Raw genomic sequence first — 18,004 nt, 5'->3', positions numbered from 1 at the left:
TACAGAAGTGTTTCGATGATGAGGGGTTTGGTATGAAATAGTTCACTTTAGTGAATCTTTCAGACTATGCTTGTCTTTACAGTGGCAGTAACGGGAACCAAGAGTCATTGTCTGTAACAAAAATGCAGCCATTTTACTTGCCGTCTAAGCCCACCAGTGAACGTACCCCATATTTATATGAAATGCTGACAAGTGTAAGTGTCCTTTTTTGAATGAATTTCTCTACATTATAAACCAAAACATTCTCAAAACAGACCTAAAACAATGTATGTGGCATCAGGCCACTTATTCATAACCATTGTGGGTAAAATAACTGACTGCAAGAGAGCTTATAAGCCATTCAACACTTTGAATGTGTAATTCCTGTCACCACCACTGCAAACAATCCTGATTCTCTAGTATGGAGCATTTCACACTTAGTCATACTGAATCACTTTGTTTACATCTTAACCTTTTAATTGCAAAAACATAAAAAAAAAACACATCTGTGGAATTCCCAGTGAAAAAGGGCACAGAGCTAAGCACACAGTGAAGGAAGCATATAACACTGGATTTTGTCCCATTAAGTCTTATTTCTGCACGCTGAATCCAAATATATTTTCAGAATGATCACCCAGAGCTTTACTCTATTCCAGTAGGATATATACATCACACATCATATTTGAAAGCACAAGCCTTGCTAAGTCACCAGGGGCCTGCAGAGACACGACTGGACATGTTAGGATGTGCAAATGTTTCCCACCACTGAATAGCAGCTCCCTGTCCGTTGCAGGCCAGAACTCAATGTGAAATGTATTTGGGGCAGTGTTTTTCCACTGTTGAACAGTTCTACATCCCCAGTCCACCATTATAATGCCACAAAACTGTGTAAAGAGTCTCAGTTCTTCCTGCTAAAAAACTTTATTTCACAACAGTCATTAAAAATGGCTTTGGTTCTAAAGTGGGTGACCAGGATAAAAGCCGGACCCCCAATACTTGTTGTGTCACATATGTAAGACTACTCACAGCCTGGGCAGATGGGTCTCACCATATTTGTTGCTATTCCTATGGTTAGGACAGAACGAAAATACAGAGGGGACACCGAGGGACACTGGCGGGTAGATGCGGGTACTTATACACCTTATTTCATCCCACCCACTTTCAAGAGTTTGTGTCTTCTGTCTTTGTGTAGAATTTCAGGTCATTTCCTATCAAATAGTTTATGGTCATATCGTATTCAAAGTGAATGTCGCCTGAAATAGGCTACTGCTGTGAACACTGATCATAAAGTAGCTAGCTATGCTGACCCAACATCCCAACAAGCTATTTAACGTTATTTAGAGAAGAGCTCACTAGCTTTCCAACACAGGACCTGCGTCTATGGTTGAAAGCGCTAAAACTTTGTGGAGGGGAAAGTCGGTAATGGAGTTCCAGTGAAGCGGACGTCAGGTCAGGTGTTCATGAGCCTATCAGGTAGGATGTTAGCCTAAGAGCTACCCGAACTTGCCTAAAGAGCCTCTCAAGCATCACAAGGACACATTTTTGAGAAGACATATCCAGAAAAAAGAGAACATATGGACATCAAAATCTTAGCATACTGTTAAATATCCTAATTTACCATCTATTAAGAGGCCAGTGCCTCACAGCCAGGAATTACATGTGTCTCCAAATAACTTGACACTTGAGTGAATTGTCTGGTGATGAGAAAGTGATGAGTGATGAATACTTCTGTATACTTGGTCACATCAATCAGCATAAAATGTACTTTGAGATCTTAACTTAGTTGGTGGGACCAAAACAAGTTTAAATGTTATTGCCCAATGTAAAGTCCAAGTCCAAAATCAATGAAGAAACCTTCTAAGCTACACCCACTCAGTCAGCAACACACGCAGAGTCAGCTTTTTAAAGCTTTCATAAATTCCACCTACACTTCCGCCTTAGTTATTGATGGCCACAACTAATAATCTTTTAATCTGTTTTTTATGGAGGAGATGTCATGTTGTAAAGCTTTCAATGATCTAATTAGCCAGGGTGCGATAAATAACATACTGAGCAAACTTTGGCGAGGAGGCACTGTAATCCAGAACGATCTAGCGGAAAATCAATTGTTATGTTGACCTTCTGTCATTACATGTTGTGGAAAATATTATTTTGGCTCAAGGAAGAACAGAGTTGGCCTATATTGAGCTCCGTCCTGTGGAGATGTAATGTCGAAAGCAGTCTGTACGTGTTTTGACTCCAGCGCTTGACTTTCAATGTCACAAAAACCTGTAAGGTTACAGTGTAGAATGTCAGCTTCAATTCAGATGTACACACCTACATTTAGTGAAGCGGCATAAGAAATCTCCTGTATTTATTCCGAGCGCTGTGTTTGTCTTCAGCCTGGCTTTCAGTATGAGAAATCCTTGTCCAGTAAGGGTTCAAATCAGGTGTTTCACTTGGCCGGTCAAGGACATTCTACACGGTTGAGAAGAAAAGCTCCACATTAGCTTTACCAGTGTTTTGCGTTGTCATACTGCAAGGTGAAGTGCCATAAACAAAGCTTGGAGGCATTTAGGTGGATGTGAGCAATTAAGATGTCACTGTTCACTTCATAACTCATCCTCCTGCTGCAGGATGATCAAGTACCACTGGCAGTCATACATGCCCATGCCACCATAATTCAGTGAGCAGTTGTGTTTCTTCTCTACACTTTCTTCTTTCCATCACTGTGGTGTTCATCTCCTGTCCAGAATACTTTGTGCCTGGACTCTACAGGCGTTTTATGAACCTATGCTTTCTGTTCTTAAGGGAACCCAGTGATTTAAATCCTGTTGTTAAATTCATGACATCTTTATGGTAGCCTTTGGCATAGCTTTGCCTACAATCACTAAACCTGTTCTGTTGTAATGGAGCTTTTCTTTGTGACTTTAAAAACAATATTCTTCAGTCCATGTTACCATTACCAACCTCACTAAGGTGACCTTTTTTTATACATTCATTTTTGTCACACATATTTGGCTGTGTGACTTTTTATTCATCAACATTGACACTGTCACACTTCTAGATAGGAAGAACTTTTTTCTTTTTCATCATAACCAAAACAGGGCAACAAAATAGGCTAACTCCAAAATTCTCTTTACATTCTAGTCAAATCTGGCAATGTGGAAGACAGCACATTATTACCAGACTCTGCCAGATATGTCAATATATGCCTCTGACATGGCTTTTCCTGTGCCAATCTCTGCAAAAGGGAGGCTCAGACTCACAGAACCAGGAAGGTGAAGTCAGATAAGTGAGCAGGTGTTTAAAGCTAACCCTAGCTTGAGGAAGTGCCGCCAGAGAGAAGTTCCTCTGGGAATCCCTGCTCGGATATGCACTATGAGTATAGGCAACAAGCTAGCTCTCGCCGACCAGGTTTCACAGTTCTTGATTTCTCACTGTACCGAGATGGACAGCAACACTGTCTGGTAAGACACAGGAATAATAACCAAAATTATTACAAATGTCGGATCGGAATTGGCATCAGTAGACAGTCAGCATTAGGGTGCTCAGATCAGATCAGAGGGGACATCCCTAGAATCTCTTTGTGTCAGTCGTCAGCTACCTTACAGTTGCTTTTGATACACTCTGTAGCACAAAATGCTGACATTTCACACTCATGGCAAGAATATTTCTAAAACCCCCATTTTTCCATTTTTTTAAACATTGCAGGGCTGAGGCTGTTTTTACAGGCATTCTGATGCTGAGAAACGTGTACATGCTTTTATTTCATGCAGGTTAGACTACTGTAATGCTCTTTTGCTGGTTTACCTGAAACATATCTCCAGTCCTCACTTGCACTTCACTTCATTCTCATTTCACTCCAGTACTCCACTAACTACACTGGTTTGCCATTCGTGCTCGTATTGATTTTAAAACCCTTGTTTTGACATACAGTGCAGCTTATGGTACAGCTCCTCTGTGTCTTTCTGACCTAGTGAGCTTTCTCCTGCTCTTAAGCACTGCAAGGTCTTTCACTCCTCAGCAGCCTCACTGCAAACCGGACGCAATTGAAAATTGGCATTCCCAAGAAATTACGTAAAACTAATCTTTTTAGATGATTTCTGTGACTTGTGATATGCTGTTTCTATTGTTTTGTCTAATCATGAGTGGTGCGCTTGTATACAGCTTTTTGATTCCACATGCTATTTCTGCCTAGCAAATGTTTTTTGTCCCCCCAGCAACTTATATCTACTGCTTCACAACAGCATTGCAACCACTTGAAACAGTACAGAAGCTGCCGATCAACCTCATTGCAACCACCTGGAATACCACAACAACCACCTAGCAACCCCATAGCAACCATCTAGGATACCATAGAAACTGTTCAGCAACAACATGGAACAACTTAGCAACCACCAAGCAACCTTTTTACAACAGCACAACAACCACCTAGACCTAAAAGAGCAGTGCCTTTTTTGTTTTTCCTCATCCCTGCCAATGACAAGATATCCATCATTACATAACATTAGTCAGAATGCACTATATAATGATAATAAAAAAATGCTTTAAGGAACCAACATTGGTCCTACTTTGGAATTACTCTAAACAAGTTTGTTTGGAACCTCTGGTATTTTTAAGCGTGTCTCTCCCTCCTTCCTGTCAAACACATTGCCCAAAATGTGCACCCACAGTGCATTTCATTTGATTTGAGCAAGGACCGCCAGGAATACACCTGTCATTTCCTATTAACACAGTGGGCATTAAGTGTGTGAGGAGCTCTGTGGGGCAAGACCATTCTGTTCCTCAGGGGCTTGTGGCTGTGATTGTACAATCTAGGAAGGCAGCTGTTCTCCAGCACTGGGGCTCAATTTCCCCGCTGTGATGGGCTGAAGTGCCCTTCTCCCAACGGACTGCTCCTCTACATGCCCCTCTCCTCAGGTTCTTCATCTGACTTCCCCCTGTAGGCTTATATAAGTTTTATCCCTCGGCATGTTTCTTCGCCTATCGCTCTCCAGCCCTCGCTTCTGTGCCCTTCACTCCGACCCTCTTTATCCCCTCCCCTTAAACTCCCCTACTGACTAATGCCTGGAGTTCCTCGCCTCCTCCTGGGTGAAGGAGGGAGGCTGATTGTAAGTCACACTGTAAGTGAGGTATCTATCAGGGTAGTAATTACCTAGCTGAAGTTCACTGGTTCATCATCTGCGCATGATGGCTAATCAACACACTGACTGAGTCGTGCAGGGAACAACCGCAGCAGGCGTCTTTAAGCCAACCCCTCTACAGCCTGCCATACACCAGTTCAGTTTAAGCAGGCAGAACGAAGACTAAACTGATCACTACTAAGGTGATAAATAATGTACGCCAGAGGTTTCTCCAAGCATTGACGAAGATGCTGTACGTTGCAGCACTTTTGAGCTTTGTGATGTTTTATTATTGACTCACAGTCCATATTTCGTTCTTCCCTCCTCCTACACTCCCTCAAGGACCCAGGTGTATTCAGAAGAAAGGGCCTTTGCGAATGTCGCACTACGTGACAAAGCATCACTTCTTCTCTCAAGCCTAAGGAACCTGAACGACATTGTTGTCTTCAATCATGTAGTTATTCTCAAATACTGCCCCTTCACAGAGCTGATAAATCAGTCGTTTGCCACCCATCTGAGAAAGCTTCTTACAAAACACATCAGCCAGTGGCATCATTTTTCATATCAAGTATCTAATATGGAACTGGGAATGGATGATTCAGAAAAGAGAGTGAGCTACATGTAATGAGGTCAGGGTAAAAAAGCCTTTACTGATAATTATGACTGATTCATTTGTGCTACACACTGTGCTACTCCACAATCACTGAGGTGAGGAAGTAAAAGCATCAATACATCAGGAAACAGTACACAGTGTCTTAGACCAAACCAGGTTTTAAGTTTTACAAATAACCATTTCCATGTATGTTTATGTATGTTAATATAACAAAATAAATGTTTTTTTCCTACTAATTGTGAACCAAGTCTACTGGTCTACACTGTTCATTTCTCATGAAATGTTGAAATACTGTGCAGACGACTTTTGAAACTCTCACTAGTAACTGTGCAGTCAGAAAGCGTTGCTGGTCAGTAAGCTATTGATTTGTTATCTACTAAAACACAGTTAGAAGAACTTTTAAAGAGTTCGCTAGAAGAGGTTGGACTGCTGATGGCTCTGTGAACTCCGGACACTGCCTGGATTTGTTCAATTCCAGATGAGGGGGACTTACACAATATTATACAGTTGGTGTAATGTTATATCTGATCTGTGTATACATTTATACAATATTTATGTTTTATTTATATATTTTTATATTTTTGCCTGGAAATGACACAGGCATCTCCCAGGAGATAACACAATGATGTACAAGAGGCATCATTGTGGGAAAAAATATTTCTCAGCTTTTATACACATTTGAACAAAAAGTGGCATGTCCAAAATTATTCATACCCTTCTCAATAATTAATAGAAAAGCCTTTATTGGCTATTACAGCAATCAAACGCTTCCTGTAATTGCTGACCAGCTTTTTGCATGTCTCCACTGGTATTTTTGCCCATTCATCTTTAGTGATGAGCTCCAACTCTTTGAGGTTCGAGGGTCTCCTTGCCATCACCCTGATCTTTAGCTCCCTCCACAGATTCTCAATTGGATTCAAGTCAGGACTCTGGCTGGGCCACTGCAAAACATTAATGTTTTTGTCTGCTAACCATTTCTTCACCACTTTGGCTGTGTGTTTTGGGTCGTTGTCGTGCTGAAATGTCCACCGGTTCCCAAGGCCAAGTTTCTCTGCAGACTGCCTGATGTTGTTGTTGAGAATCTTGATGTATTGCTCTTTTTTCATGGTGCCATTTACTGCGATCAAGTTCCCTGGTCCATTGGCTGAAAAACACCCCCAAAACATTAAGTTCCCACCACCATGTTTGACAGTGGGGATGGTGTTCTTAGGGTTGAAGGCTTCTCCTTTTTCACGCCAAATGGTGCACACATCATTGTGGCCAAACAATTCAATTTTTGTTTCATCTGACCATAAAACAGAACACTAGAAGTCTTCTTCTTTGTCCAGATGAGCATTTGCAAAGGTCAAGCGGGCTTTTGTGTGCCTTTTCTGGAGAAGTGGTGTCCTCCTTGGCCTGCGTCCGTGGAACCCAGCAGTGTGCAGTGTCCGTTGAACTGTCTGCCTTGAGATGTCGCCACCAGCAGAGTCCAGATTCACCAGGATGGCCTTGGTGGTGATCCTTGGATTTTTCTTCACCTCTCTCACTATTCTCCTGGCCAGCACAGGTGTCACTTTTGGCTTCCGACCACATCTTCTGAGATTTTCCACAGTGCGGAACTTCTTGTATTTTTTAATAATACTTTGCACTGTAGCCACTGGAACTTGAAAACATTTTGATATGGCTTTATAGCCCTTTCCTGACTTGTGAGCGGCCACAATGCACAGCCGCAGGTCCTTAGTGAGCTCCTTTGTCTTAGCCATGACTGTCCACAAACCAACTGCAGAGAGCTGCTGTTTTTCTCCTGTTGAGTTGATTAAAACAGCTGTTCCCAATGAATCAGGGTAATTAGGATGCTTTAAAACAGCTTGGACTATTTGGAATGGTATAGAACTTTGGATTTTCCCATATACTGTGACAGTTTTCAAAGGTTATGAATAATTTTGGACATGCCACTTTTTGTTCAAATGTGTATAAAAGCTGAGGAATACTTTTTCCCACAATGATGCCTCTTGTACATCATCGTGTTATCTCCTGGGAGATGCCTGTGTCGTTTCAAGGCAAAAATATAACTTCTGGTAAAATAAAAGTAAATTTAAGTCAAACTTTGCCAGGGGTATGAATACTTTCGGGCATGACTGTATGTATATATATATATATATATATATATATATATATATATATATATATATATATATATACACACATACATACATACATACATACATACATACATATATATATATATATATATATATATATATATATATATATATATATATATATATATATATATACATACATACATACATACATACACACACACACACACACACACACACACACACACACACACACACACACATATATAGACAGAGAGAGCGAGAGAGAGAAATACACACTAATGTGCAGTTTTGTCTCACACATTGCTATTCCAATATCACTTGTCAGCAAATATGCAAAAATTATTAGCAAGTTAGGAAGAGATGTTTTCAAAGGACAACGTACATACGTATGTGTTGGGTAATTAGAGATCCAAATAGGGGAGAAAATGTGGGAAATCTGATTTTAAAAATTGGTGAATTTGGGAGTGCTCCAAAGTGACCTGAAATAAAATCTTTTACACTGATTCTCATGAATGTTTTTTTTTTGTCCTGTGCATTTGACATTTTGGAGGATATACCAGCCTGGTATACAGCTCATAGTACTTCACTACTAAGGGTTGAATGTGAAAGATACTTTTGGTGCACATTTAAGATACATTATAGTCAGAAATATGGCTTTTTTAAACTAGGCCAACAAGGTATGAAGAATGACCATCAAAACTGAAGTATGTTTTCTGTAATACATCAGAATCTGGGTCTGTTAGAGCTTAAGCACTGAGGAGCTCTAAAGTGTCGATCACAGGGTCTACACACCTGGTACACAGCATAGGCACATGTTGCATGTTCACTTTAGATTTATTACATTAATTACCCTTCAGGATATGAACACAGTCTCAGGTTAGACTTCACAAATATGTGAGTAAAGCACAGTTTACCTGCACGAGGCTCCACTGTTCGGTTGCTGTTCGGGTCCATGAAGATGAATCGCCCCCCTCCAAAATCCACACCATAGTCCGTCAGATAGAGTAATGATGTGTAGTCGAAGGACCCATAAGTCACCTGTAAAAATCACACATTTTTTCCCAATAAGGCGAGGGCACATAATTCAAGAGTAGGCTTAAAACACTATCTACTAGAAGCTGATTATATAAATGTTTGTAATTTTTCCTTTTTTCTCCCAATTTGGTACTGCCAATTTGTGGGTTACCCGTCCGGAACTCCCACAGACACTGGCAGAGTTCCCCACAACAGGAGGGTAAGTACTTAACACAAGTCCTCCAACACACGAAAAAGCCTCTGCTTCTTTTTTTTCAAACTGCTGCCAATGCGGTATCACCAGGCAGCAGACACGCTCGGAGGAAAGCGCAGGATCCGCAGGTCTACTGTACCAGCTAAGAGATGGCCAGAGGCCTGTGGCAGCCAACATCGCTTAAGAGTGATGAGGGGAGAGAGTGCCTACCCACCCAGAGAGCACAGCTAATTGTGCTTGGGTATTAAACTCATGACTTCTGAGCCAATAAATTAAATAAATAAAAATAAATATAAATAAATAAAACAAAAATAAATGAATGTTTTGCCCACAACTGAAAGAACAAAAAGGCAGACAGAGTCGGTCATGCAAAAACCCCTGTATATTTTTACTTTTTTTGACATAATTTGAATGTGTGTCACAATTTCATAATGAATGGACAAAGAAATGCTTCAACATGACCTGGAACAAATCTGTTTCACTTTAACTTCAAAGTTCCTCCTGTAAAGTTGCAGTTTCAGAGATATGAGGTGTTTGGGTGACACTGAGAAAATAATGTCATCATCAGTGTCCAGAAGAGTAATAACTATAGACCTTTATCTTCTTAAAGACTCAGTCAGCTTGCCACCACCTTCACAGAAGCGGCTAGAAACTTCTTAAAAATGAGGATACATGAATAGAAGATACTGAGTGACAAAGATAAACGACAAGCCACAAGAATTGAGCTGTTTTTGTGTCACAAATCCATTCCAGAGTCCTCTACATCAACCCGCTTTGAAACAAAAACAGCTTGTTTATTTAATCCTCATTAGGGGTCAAGAACTTTAGCTGGCAGATCCAAAAGATATTTCTCTGGAATGCTTTTTTTTGTTGTTATTTTTAATGTTGATCTCCCTCCTCTTCTGTGTAACAACCCCCACATGTGTCATCCTGTCAGTGGATCACACACACACAGAGCTTCAATCATTCTGGTCTGCAGAGCTTGGCCTGTTTTCTTTGCCATCGCACAGTAAAGGAACGATGATTACAGTACTGTCTGAGTTTTGTCAGAAGCTATATAATGGTATATAAAGAGAACACAGATAACGTACAAAAAGCACACAATTAATAACGTTAGCGCTTTTCAGCGAATGTCTGAGTCACGGACGCTCCAGTCACATTTTGAGTGAAAAGGAAAACACAGCAACTACACTCTACTCTGCTGTGTAGTCAGTTGTGGCCTGAGCGGAGAGCATAAAAGCTAGTCACATGTGGTTAGCCGTAGCCTAGCATAGACACCAGACGACGACTTTTTTTTTCCTTCATACGGCCTAATCACCACATTACGCAGCATCAGGCGACACTGCATTTTAGGGCAACAAGACAGCTGGTTTTGATGACATCAATGGCCTAAATAACCAAATTCCAGCAGTGTGAGGCACAAGTGGATGGGACACATGTACTAGAAGAATGAATTAATAAATTAAACACAGCTGAAATAGTTTGCCTGCTTTGTACTTGAATCTCCATCCAACATCCCACCTAACAGCATGCAGCAGTTACATTCTGGCACATGCATGAGGCTGATGAAAAAAACATCTACTTCAGCCCTGCAGAAATTCAGATATGAAACATTTAGCAGTATTTGGAGCCAACAGGAAGGCTACAGTAACTCAGACAACCACTCTGTACAAGCAGAAATGCACCTCAGAATGCCCAACATGAATGTTTTCTTAGCACATTTTGGGCCAGTTAATACCAATCATCTTTTAAATACCACAGCTTTTTTGAGTGTTGTTGCTGACCATGCACATCCTTTCGTGGCCACAATGTTTCAATCTTCTAAAGCATGGGTGGGCAACATGTGCCAGAGTCCAGCACAGTTTGTTGATCTCCCTGCTCTAACAGAACTACTAAATCTGGCACTTAACAAGTGAGTTGAATCAGGTGTGACTGAGCAGGTGAGGCAGAATCTGTGCAAGAATCCAGCCCTCTAGAACAGGAATTGCCCGCCCCTGTTGTAACGGCTACTTCAGGTATCATAACGCACCAGGTCACAAAGCAAAAGTCACCAGATCTGAACCCAACAGAACATCTTTGAGATGTGGCAGAACAGGAGACTGTGAGCATGAAATTACTCCAAAAAATTGGCACGATTGGTCATTGTAATGATGTAAAGATGACGCTGATGCTGCAACACATCAACATCAATATTTTAAATTGAGCTTATTAAATGTTCCTCTTTGATTTCTACAACAGTTCCATTCAAAGACCAAATACTTTTTCTCTACAAAACTTACTGTGTGCATGAGATCAGTCATTTTGGTCTCCATTCATTGGTAAGCGTCATTCAGCGCACTCTTAAGCGGCCGCAGCAGATTCAAATATAGTTTGTAAAGATCCAAGACGTCAAAAGTATGGGAACACTTCTCAAGGGGAAACACACAGTTGCTATTATGAAAGCTGGACCACCAAAAAAGACAAAACTACAGTGTTGTCCATTTGTATTTGTATCAATTAGTAGTGAAAGTTTTTTAAACCCTGTCCTCAATGTAGCAAAATGTTGTCACTGTAGTAATATATTGCACTTTGTTTAATATATAGTAATAACTCAAAGTGTTTAATGGAAACTTTGATTTCTTGGGTGCTGTACAACTGATTTAAGCCCTCTTTTTAGAATAAAGTCCAGTTTTGCACTTTGATATATAATCCCTGTGTACATTTTACAACATGAACCAGAAATGAATGTTTCCAACACCTTATAGAATCCATGCCATGAAGAGCTGAGGCTGTTTTGAGAGCAAAAGGAGGTCCTACTCTCTTAGTACACTGCTCCTAATGAAATGTTCATTAGTGTGTATTTAACCTTCAGAGAGTGTGTAAATGATTCATGGTTCATAAGTACAATGTTTTTAGTGTTGAATATAATTAACTAAATGCACTTGGCCGTTTCTGCGCGTTTTGCCCTTCTAGGTAAAGTTCAAGTCCTTGAATGAGGCACTGAAAATGTTCCGCTGAGGTTTTCCACTTTTATACACCTTCTGCTTCATGAGGGGAATGCTCAGTGTATCCAAACAAAATAGATCTCATATTTCTCGGATTTAGAGCCACTGCGTTAACTACTTCACCCACAGTTCCAAATGGTAGGGCTTTTCTTGTCTTGGCTGTTACCATTCCACAAAAATGGCAATAGTGGGGAACTCCCAGTGGAATCTGCTCTTTTTCCCCCCAAATGCAAGTTAAAAATATCATAAGGGCAAATGCTGCCAGCACATAAAATGGCAGCATGTTAACCATAGAGTGGTGTAATCCATTTCTATGTAAATTGGGGTGGGCTTGGGGCAATTAGGAAGAGTGTGGCAGGGAATGAGAAATGATGGCAGTGCTGAAATGTCTGAATGCAATTTATGCACCTGTCTCAAAAACATAAACGGGCCCCGAATTAATGAAGAGGCAAACAACTGGAACCCGAGCCCCCTCTCCCAACACACACACACGTTCCTCTCTCAAGAGTGTGCACTGAAACAAAACTAATAGAATTCATCTTTACGTCTGTCATCAAAAATACAGTTCATTCTTCAGAGATCAAAGCTGTTTATCAACAAAGAGCTTGCCAAATTGCACTAATCAATATGAATATTTAATCATGTCTCAACCTCATTAAACATGCTGAAAAGTACTTTACACTGATCACAGTAATAAAGTTTAATCGCAGTAGGGAAATGTGCCTGATCAGAGCTGCTTTCAATCTTAAACAGTTATGACACTCTGGCCTGTATCCGTATGTTGATACTTGACATGAAGAGAAAATTTGAGTGAAAGGAGTTTAATGTACAATTGTTGCTCCTTTGGCTTAACGCTGGAGCTAGCATTGCTCACAAAGACTAGAAGTCTATTGTAACCCAAGTCTTTCCATAAATACATGCCCAAACACATCACTGGGTTCAGCCAATTCAGACAACTGCTATTCTCAGGCCCAAAACATACTATACGCAAGGACGTGAACACAGGCACTTCAAGGTACGCAGACTAGGTTTTGCGCATAACTGTGTTCAAAAATCTGTCACAATGCATTTTATATTGAAGCGCAAGTGCGAGTCTCTCTCTCTCTCTATTGCCCCCTGAGTCCTTAACTGCCACAGTAATGTAGAAATGCACGTTGAGTTTGTACAGCAGAACCGTGCATTTGCACAGGGTATGTTTCTTGCAAAAAAAAACTGATATCCCTTTGCATTAACCTACATTACATAGGCGTAGCTACACCAGATTACAGTTAGCATTTCTGGTGTTAAAGTAGAATTGGGAGTCATCTCGCCAATTACCCAACCTATAAAGATTCACCCCCATCACATGCAATGCTCTGGACACTGAAAGGGCAGATATCGACACACGCCTCTTTCAAAATGTGTGCAGCTAACCAGCGCCTCTTTTTCCAAATAGTGGAACCAGTGCACGAAGGAAAGCACTGTGTTCCTGGTTCTAATGCTTTGGCCAGCAGACATACGGCTTTGCCGCCCATGTTACCCACCCTGGAGAGACCTAAGTCAATTGTGCTGATGGCTAACAGCATGACCAGGATGATCCTCGTGTTCGACCCTATGATTGAACCATGATCCTCTGGTCACAGGGACAGCGCCTTATTCCGCTGAACCATTCAGGACCCAGGCATTTGATTGTGTATTCTTTTTGGTTCCTAAACCATACCAGCAAGTTCTACTGTTTGTTAGAAACGTTAGCTCCAGAACTAATCCAGCAAAGCAAAACTGGGACGGCAAACACCATCTTGGCTGCTTAACAACGTCTGGGGTAAGTGGATGATTGCGCAAATGTGTTTTTTTGTTCTATAATTTTTTAAATAGGACTTTAACATACACTATATGGACAAAAGTATTGGGACACCTGCTCATTCATTGTTTCTTCTGAAATCAAGGGCATGAAGAAAACGAGATTCTCCTGCTTTTGTTGTAGTAACTGTCTCTACTGTCCAGAAAAGACTTCCTACTACATTTTGCTGTGATTATTTGATTGCATTTATTGGCCCAAAAGTATTGGATGGAGCATAATCATTCCAGAGAAAACAATTCCACTGCTCCACAGCTCAATGCTGGGGGGTTGTAGTCCACGCTTGGCATTAGACATGGCATTTTATTGGCAGTACTTCTCTACTGGGACTAGACAAGCTATGTGTGTGAGTGCATTTACATATATACGCCAGCAACGGGTGCAACTTAAAGTAGCTGAATGCAGTCATTAGAAAGGGTGTCCACAAACATAAGGACATGAAGTATAATAGATTATAATAAGGTGTTTATAGTATTCTGTCTATATAAAATTAAAAAAGGGAATACGCTCCTCTTTATCAATGATGAGGTTCCTATTTGGTTCCTATTTGGTGTGAAAAGCTGGTCTCATTAACTGTTCTGTGAGCAGTTCTTCCATGTAGATATGGATTAGAGCTGGGAGAGGTGATTCTGTAACAGCGAGATATGGAGTGTCTTCTGTGATCCCTGAAGAACACAACTACTTTCCATTCACTGATTAGATGAACTAGTTCCCGTTCTTCCATGCACACAGAGACTGATTAGCTTTGGCTATCATCTTCTAAACAGTCTTCATGCATATTAATTTTAACTGGAATGCTCTGTTAAAGGAATTTTATAGTAATCAATTATAAATGCCCTCTCCAATAAACAGATGGGAATTACTGGGTTTTTTGTTGTTTTCTAGAGCTTCCATGCATATTGCTGGCTGCTCTGATCACCTCAGATGATGCTGCTTTGAAGTCAGGCCAAGTGTCAAGCAGCCTCCCACCCCAATTAGAGCAGAAGAGAGCAATTTGTCTCCCATATTAAAAACACACCGCATGAATACATTCTTAAGCACTACATGTATCAAACACATACCAGGAAACAACTGAAGACAGTATAAGAATCCGTTCATAAACAAAGCGAATCAGTTACTACAAAGTGAAAGAACCTATTAAGGTGCTTTAAGAAACCCTCAAGAAAAGGTTTTTTAGAAGAAAGGGGTCCCTCAAAGCACCTTAAGTGGTTCCTCCACAGTTTCAAACTGCCTCCAAGGGTTGCTCAAGGATCTTAAACTTTTAATAGTATAGCAGAACATCTTATGTAAACTGTGTGGCTATATTCATACAAACACAAAGAATCGGATGATACTCAGCATTCAGATTCGATCGGTGGCAAGTTACCTTGATTGGGACATTCATGACAACTAACTGAAAATTTGTGTGAGAAGACAAGACACAATTTTCATTTAGGCTATAAACTGCAACCTCCTCAACAACTGACCTTCCTGGACCTGCCTGCCCCCAGCCAGCCAAATAATACTATATGACTTTCATAAGGAATAATACTATAATATTACGGTTTTACTTAGCAAAAAAAATCTACTGCCCAGATAAGAAGCTTTTAATTTTGGTCCAGTAATTTAGACTTCAGCTTTAGGATCACTGGTTTTGAACTAACTTTTGTTTTGTTGCATTCTTACTGGAAGATATACAGTAAGCAAACGTCTTCTAATAATAAACAAACCTGGAGTAGTGATGGTGATTTGACATTGAAATTAGACACAAGAATTTAATCAACACAAACATTTTGCCACAACGACTGCTTTTAATAAAGCATGGAATTTGTTTTACATTTGAAAACAGGTGGAGTCTGAAGCACCTGTTGGATGTTTAGCACATTTTAAAATTTGCACACATTTTATACTCTCCATAATAATACGATGCTGGCTCGTTTTTAAAGGCTGTAATTAAATTTGCGATGGTAGTTAGACCTTACTGAAAATTAGACCTCAGACCACACACAGCAGAGTATTCAAACAACTGAGCATAACATTTTCCAGCAGTGCTTGAGCGTTCCTCTTAGATTAGTATGTGTGTACGTGTATTACCTTGTCAATGTGTGGGTGCCAGTACTCATCATGAGTGGTTTTGGCGTCAGTGCTGTTGATGCGGGAGAAGAATGTCGGCTTGGTGAGGTACATCTGACTAGAGTCCAGCCCAAACGCTTCAGCAATTACACTCTGAATACGGCCACGAACATCCCTGATTTGGAGCAGGAAACGTTGATGAGCAACTTTTTCAGGTGTAAGATTTTAATTTGATGCACTGATGTGAAAGTGTGAAAACTCATTACATGAAATGGACCTGAAATGGCACTGATTCAAACAAGATGTCATGTGTGAGTTATTTATAGGTCATGCACCATGAGTCATCATGAATACATACAGGTTGAGCATGTCTCGTAGAGAGTCAATATATTCATTCATGCAGTTATTAAGGTACCAGTAGGGTTTAGTCAATACATAAATGGTGGGAAATACAAAAGGGTCAGAATAGTTTCTAATCTATATGTTGATAATACTTGATAATATAGGTGGACATATGCATATACAGTGACTCTAAGAAGTTTATCAATGGTCCCATACTACATCAAAACTGCATTTGGCTTCCATGACATGGGCCCTTTAATCAATCATCATTCACATCACATAAATCATTGTAAGCTTGAGGATGTACGTCACTATGTGCTTGCTTGATTGATAAATTACTAATATTTACAGAGTCCTCTGAGAAATAAGGGAATGAGCTAATGAATCTGATAATTTACTACATAGCCAGTTAGCTGGCTGGCTGGCTGAATGTACAGACAGACAGGTCAAATAAAGGGAACTAATCAGTTAGAGAGTGTGAAAGTTATGGAATACTCCACCTATAAAGTTTAAAATCCTCTTCGGTGAAAACGTCCCTTATTTGGTCACTAAAATACCTGGAAAAACAGGAAGCAGAGAAGCCACAAATGAGATATATTGGACCTGAAAGGTAACATTCGATACACTGCTGTGACCCAGTTTAACAGGTCTGCTACTCAAATAGTTGCATGCAAATAAGGTAGACACATTAAAATGCAAGGTATGACTGCTCCATACAAAAAGACAATGTAGCATCCTGAGCCTGTCAACACATGCCAGATGTCCAACTGCACTGTGGCAGCCTGACTGAGGGCACAGGATTGCAGCCCTCACAAAAGGGGAGCAGACTTACAGGGAAACTTCCCGGTGTCAAAAAAGGCAAGCAGCCTGAGAAACGGGAGTCTAGCTCAGTTCGCAATAAATTTTGCCTCAGGACTCAGGGCCCTGAGGCATACTTTGATGTGCAGATGAAAAGTATACCGAGACAGGTTGATACAGATATACTGGGTTTGATATGCTCAGCTGAAGTGAGTCACACACAAATTTCCATCCCTGCTTCCTAAAGTTCAACTCTGGCTCATTCACTCACCTGTAAATATTGACAAACTTTTTCCCCATCGACAAAGCACCAGAGTGAAGATCCAGGATGGATGCCTAGAGACAATAGATCAAATAGATGGAAAAAAACTGAAGGATTTATACACAAAAAAGCACAATGAGCAAAACCCTCTACTGTCTCCAGTGGATACCGGAACTGTAAATGAAGGTTATGTGTCTGTATTGCTTCCAGTGTATCACTGCTGTCACAGCATCATTTCCTATCTCTGAAACAGTGACTTTACAGCATAAGCAAGAAAAGAAGTACAATAAAGAAAAAACAGAGTAGAAAGATGTTTTTTTCTGGAGTGTTTTCATTGGTCCATTCCTCGTGAACTGTTCACACTCTTTACAGGGCTGCATATGCTTTCAACTGGTGTTAAAACTTGTGCCTTTGTAGTGAGAAGAACCATTTGTTTCTCAAGTCTTCTCAAAATCAGCTGTTTAAAGAACAAATGTATGCAAATATGATGTTGGAATGTTATGAACCTTTTATAATATCCTCCACACTATACTATATAAAAGATGTTCCTAGAACCATACGTCCAAGCCAAGAGCTATTTAGGAACCGTTTATTTTGAGAGAGTGTACAGTCTCTCTTCACCTCTTGCTGCTGCTAATTCCTGTGGCAATGGCTAAGCAGGTGGATGGATGTGAGCTGTGGTGTTCCCTGCTCCCTGTC

At 40.4% G+C, this 18,004-nt stretch overlaps 1 protein-coding gene across 2 annotated transcripts in view; it reads right to left on the bottom strand.

Moving 5' to 3' along the window:
* The window catches only part of ogfod3 (2-oxoglutarate and iron dependent oxygenase domain containing 3), a 133,863-nt gene that overhangs the window by 106,243 nt on the left and 9,616 nt on the right, over positions 1-18,004 (bottom strand). For both annotated transcript variants that reach the window (XM_072666806.1, XM_072666805.1), the window contains exons 5-8: positions 17,315-17,379; positions 16,746-16,802; positions 15,925-16,078; positions 8,717-8,840 (exon numbers count right to left, since the gene is read on the bottom strand). In XM_072666806.1, the coding sequence (XP_072522907.1) occupies positions 8,717-8,840; positions 15,925-16,078; positions 16,746-16,802; positions 17,315-17,379 (400 nt within the window). The remainder of the gene's footprint in view (positions 1-8,716; positions 8,841-15,924; positions 16,079-16,745; positions 16,803-17,314; positions 17,380-18,004) is intronic.

Source organism: Salminus brasiliensis, chromosome 22, assembly GCF_030463535.1.
Source record: "Salminus brasiliensis chromosome 22, fSalBra1.hap2, whole genome shotgun sequence".
NCBI lineage: Eukaryota > Metazoa > Chordata > Actinopteri > Characiformes > Bryconidae > Salminus > Salminus brasiliensis.
Note: the sequence above shows the minus strand (reverse complement) of the source record. Positions and strands in the feature narration are given on the sequence as shown.